The sequence below is a fragment of the Mirounga leonina genome, unplaced genomic scaffold, assembly GCF_011800145.1.
Source record: "Mirounga leonina isolate KUSES-001 unplaced genomic scaffold, KU_Mleo_1.0 Mir_223291, whole genome shotgun sequence".
In the NCBI taxonomy this organism is placed as follows: domain Eukaryota; kingdom Metazoa; phylum Chordata; class Mammalia; order Carnivora; family Phocidae; genus Mirounga; species Mirounga leonina.
Genome location: NW_023270610.1, coordinates 5,650 through 10,923, shown reverse-complemented (window position 1 = coordinate 10,923; position 5,274 = coordinate 5,650). Strand labels below are relative to the sequence as shown.

Genomic DNA, 5,274 nt, shown 5'->3' with positions numbered 1-5,274 from the left:
GAGGGGGCAGGCTCTCCCCCAGCAGCAGGTGCACTTGGGCAGGCTGAGGGGGCATCAGTGGACAGCAGTGCCTGCAGCTGGGGTCTTCACACAGACCCCCTCCTCAGCCTCAGCACAAGCTTGTCTGGATGACCTTTGTCCCCCAAACACAAAGTCTGACCCAGGACCCCCCTCAAGCCCTGACTCCCAATCCTTTCTACTCAACTCAAGTGACAAGAAATGGCCAATAGTTTAGGTGGTGTTGGGTGCACAGGGACATTTGCTTTTCTGGCCCATGCTGTAACGTTGCTGGCATTTTAAAGATCTCAGGGCTTTGATTCAAAAACGGCAGGATGCCGGGGACCCCAGACAGCTTTCTGGAAACATGCCTCTCGGCCTTGCAGCCCTCCCATCCCACCAGCTGCTCAGAATCCCTCCAAGCCACAGACCCACAGTCTTAAGTCCTCAGATGGCCCAGGCGACGTGCCTTCAAAAAGTGATCCCGGTGGGACTGCAGGACACACTGCAGATTCCAGCAAATCCCCCTCCCAGAAAGTAAGGGTACCACTGGATGAACTGTCCAAAAACAGCCAGGTCAGGGTTCCAGGAAGACACCAGAGGCACAGGAGTAACTGAGGAGCATCTGAAGGCCAGGTAGGGACAGTGAGAACCTCTGGTGTTTTTGCCTAGGGGCAGCTCCGGTCCCCCTAAACCCTCAGTGGAATGGCTTTACTGGGGCACTGGGGGGGAACCATGCCTGGAGGACCCGTGGCTCCACTGTCCGAGGTCGCCGACTTGATCAGTGCATGGGTGGGGAAAACCGGCAACACCCCGAAGAATTTCTAGAAACAGTAGCCATCTCAGTGGTAGCTGACCTGGGAGGTCAACCTTTCAGCTGCCTGAGGTGAGATCGAGCCACAGACCAGCACACTAGCCAGAAATGGAAGAAGGAGAACCAGTTCTTCATTTCATAGTTTCTAAGTCACCGGTTTGTTCCTATGGTTAGTATACCTTGCATCCTGGGAAATCTCTGCCTGTCTAAGGTCTTGAAACTGTTCTCCTCATGTTCTCTGCTGGAGAGGTTCTTGCAAAATCTCTGGTTTATAGGTAAAAATCATCTGGAATTGACTTTGGTTGGCACACCCATGCTGGGAAAAGGATGAAGCTTCCCCAAAATACTAAAAATAGAACTCCCGTATGATCCCACTATCAGGTAGACCTTTTCAGGAAATAAAGTCAGTTTCTGGAAGTAAGACCTGCATTCTCCCACCCAATCTCCCTGAGGAGGGGTGGCCACCCTTAGCGACCCTCCCCTTGAGGCAGGTGCCTCCCTGGACAAGAGGCTACCCCAGGGCTGGAAGGTCTCCACAGCAGCACATCCGATGTCCTGGATACTAGGAGACAGAGTACAGCACCAGGCCAGTGAGGGTCAGGACACACTACCCCAAATATGGCACCTTGGCAAAATAAATATAGTAGCTAAAAGAACTTTTGCATAGAGCAAAGCAAGAAGGTCTCTCTGACCCCCAGCCATCAGCCCTTTTTCCCTTAAGCAGGTCAGAAGACTCCCATGTGGAACTTTCTTGCCCCGGACCACAGGGATGATGTGCTTATCACCAGAGTCAAGGAATTTAGGACCACGGGGTCTATACAAACACACCTGGTTAAACTAACCCTTATCTTCCTAGTTACTTCTTTACCGTTTACGAGCCCTAGTCCAAACCCCTGCGTCTGTCAATTCTTCACACACTTACTGCTTCTTTGTCTAAAAGGTAGAAGAGCTGTCTGCTCCAGTCACCTCTGCTGGTCTTCATGGTCTTGTGAGGCTCCCACCAAAGCAATCAATACATTTTGCTTGCTTTTCTCCTGTTCATCTGTCTTTGTCAATTTCCAGACTCAGCCGGGGACCTTAACAGGGTTGAGGAAAACTTTTTCCTCTCTTGCAGCCCTGGGGGGCAGGGGGTGGGGCGTCAGGAAAACCCATCCCATCTTCCTGGCTTTGGTTAAAACCGACCTCTGCTGGGAAGCAGCACAGGACTGTGCACGGCTGGGGGAGCCAGAGAGAGGCACGTGGAACATGTAGGAGCTACCTGACCCCCAGCCGGGGGACTTGGCCCCAGTGACAAGTCCAGGGTGTGATTATGAATATTATAATGGAAGCATCCTGAACATCAGACCTTCCCCACTCCAGGCTTCATGTTTGCTGCTCGTTGTAGTTGCTACTGTTGGCTTAGTGACTTTTCTGAACTCACTTTGTCAAGTCTGTATTCTTTGCTGTGTGTGGCCACTGAATCCCTGTGCTGTTAACTCAGTGGTCAGCCAGTGGCTGGGCAGAGAGGTCACCCCTGTTTCCGAGCTATGGGCTACAGACTGGAAGTCCCCACAACCTCCTCTTCAGGTTTGAATAATCTGCTCCAGTGGCTCATGGAACTCAGAGAAACATGTTACTTACTAGATGACGAGTTCATTAAAAGGACAGAACTCAGAGCCAGGCAGCTGGAATCGATGAGCAGGGCAAGGTGTGTAGAAGAAGCTCGGGGCTCCCCCGCTCTCTGAGTTAAAGAGGCCTTTGTCCACCTCCACTCTGACCTTCGTCTGTACTTCCTAACTGATGACGTCCTTCCTTCGGGCTCATCTGTTAACTCAAGTGAAAGACCCGGTGGGCACCAAAATGACTCCTCAAGTAATAACCACTGCTGATGTCCTGGTGATTCTTGGGCACAGCCATGAATCTCAGCTTCTTCATGATGGGGCTCAGCCCAGCAGCTGTGGATCCCACAGGTCCTCCAGGGGCAGCCCAGCAGCTGTGGGTCCCACAGGTCCTCTCGGGGACAGCCCAGCAGCTGAGGGTCCCACGGGTCCTCTGGGGACAGCACCTTAATGGGCTTATGGTCCAGCAAGTACCTGTTCAGGTGGCTCTCATTGTGCCACACAGCCTCAATCCCAGTGGCCAGGTTGACCCCCATGGCCTGGTGACAGGCCAAGGTCAGTTGGTGAACCTCTACCACCGACCCCCCAAAAAAGGTCCTCATGTAGTAAAAGTCGCCCTTGTCCCTGGGGATGTGTGCCTGGGACTGTGGCCAATGCTCGTAGCTGAAGTCCTTGTGGGCTGCCTGGTAGAAACCGGGGTGCAGGGTGCCGAAGAGGGGGGACAGGATCTCCATACTCACGTGGTCGCAGAACTTCATATCCACCTCTGTGCATACCAGGTAGTCCACCTCACGGAGGAAGTGTGGAATTATTCTTAGAAAATATATTGTAAGCCCTCAGGAGTGATTGTGGAAGCAGCTGAAAGGTCAACAGCGTTCCTGTTCTCAGACTATTGAACGCAAGGGCCCAGTAGGAGCAGGATCCCATGATCCCCAGGGGCAGGGCACAGGTTAGGAGCTAGGAAAGAATGTAACCCTCAGTTCCCCTTTCTGCACCTGGTGCTTGCTAGCACAAACATCTTGCTTTTCCCTTATCCCATGACTGCCTCCCTGCGTGCCTGCCCCTAGGGGAGGGTACAGGACTGCTTTACTGCTTCAGGATACTTGCCATCCCTTTGTCCTCCTTTCCCATGCTTTGAGGCAACTGCCCTTGCTTTTCTGATAAAAAAATGAAATAAAAGCAGAGGCAGCCCTGCATGGTCACTCAGCTGCTGGGCTGCCCCCCCATCATGAAGAAGCTGAGATTCATGGCTGTGCCCAAGAATCACACATGTTTCTCTGAGTTCCATGAGCCAATGGAGCAGATTATTCAAACCTGAAGAGGAGGTTGTGGGGACTTCCAACTCATGGCAGGTGGGAACAGAACCTTCAGGGGGTCAGCCAGGGGAGGGGACCCGCAGGGTTTGCCCGGGAGCTCAGCACAGGGGGAGTGTTCCTGGCTCCAACATGCTGACTGTGGGGCTGCATGGGTCACAGGGTCAACTACCCGAACCCTTAACCCTAACCCTATCCCCTAACCCAACCCTAACTCTAATCAAACATCATGCTCAATTTAGAGGACTGACAGCTCTACTCTGAAATCACAAACAAGTCCATCATGCTGGCTTTCACTCATTGCTCAGTATCGTACTGGAAGTTCTACCCAGAATGATAAGGCAAGAAATCCACATGTGAAAGAAAACAGTAGAACTACGTCTATTCAGAGACCAGAGATGACATCATCTTATATAGAGAGCTTCCTAAACAATCAACAAAAAATGATTACAGCCAGTTAATATCAACACACAAAAATCTCTCTTATTTGTATACATTAGCCATGAATCATCCAAAAAATAATTAAGAAAACAATTCCATTTTAGGGAACATTAACATTGACAAAATACTCAGGAATAGATGTAATCAAGGTGCAAGGCTTGTACACTGAAAATTACAAAACATTGCTGAAAGAAAGGGAAACCTAAATAAATCTGAGGACCCCATGGTGATGAAAAGACATACTATTGATAAGATGGCAATAGTACACAATGCAATGTGGAAATTCAATGTGTTCCCGAGGAAATTCACAAAGGCCTTTGGAAAGAAATGCACAAGCTAATCCTAACAGTCATATGGAATTTCAAGGGACCACAAAATAGCCAAAACAATCTTGAAAAACAAAATCAAATGTGAAAGTTCATACTTCCAAAGTTCAAATATTAATACAAAGCAACAGTAAATATAACATTGTGATACTGTCATAAAGGTAGCATTCACCCTGAAACAAATAATACATTATACGTTAATTAGTTGAATTTAAATTTAAAACGTTTTTTAAAATAAATAAATAAAATAGTTTTTTTTTTAAAGATATGCATACAGATCAGTGGGATTTAACTGACAGCCCAGAAATAAACCCCTTCATCTATGGTCCACTGAATTTTGACAAGGGTGGCAACATTACACTGGGGGAGAGAATGGTCTTTTCAACAAAGGATGCTAGACAATTGACTATCCATGTACAGAGAGATGAAACTGGACCCTTACCTCACACCACATATAAACATTAACTCAAAATAAATTAAAGGCTTAAATGTAAGAGGTAAAACTATAAACTCTAGAAGAAATAAATGGGGATAAATCTTCATAAGCTTGGATCTAGCAATGCTTTTAGATCTGACACCAAAGCATAAGAAAGGAAAGGAAAAAATAGATAAAATAATATCCTCAAAATTAAAAATCTGTTCTGGGTGCCTGGGTGGCTCAGTTGGTTAAGCGTCCGACTCTTAATTTTGGCTCACATCATGATCTCAGGGTCATGAGATCAAGACCACGTCAGGCTCCACACTGAGTATGGGGCCTGCTTAAGATTCTCTCTCCTTCTCCCTCT

The 5,274-nt window shown here is 48.4% G+C and overlaps 1 protein-coding gene across 1 annotated transcript; it reads right to left on the bottom strand.

The window, feature by feature from the left end:
- Window positions 1-2,431: 2,431 nt before the first annotated feature.
- Window positions 2,432-3,609, bottom strand: LOC118026209 (N-acetyllactosaminide alpha-1,3-galactosyltransferase-like; the record flags this gene model as incomplete). Its single annotated transcript, XM_035028961.1, has 1 exon — window positions 2,432-3,609. A coding segment is annotated over exon 1 (736 nt), but the record flags the coding sequence as incomplete, so codon positions are not given.
- Window positions 3,610-5,274: the final 1,665 nt, after the last annotated feature.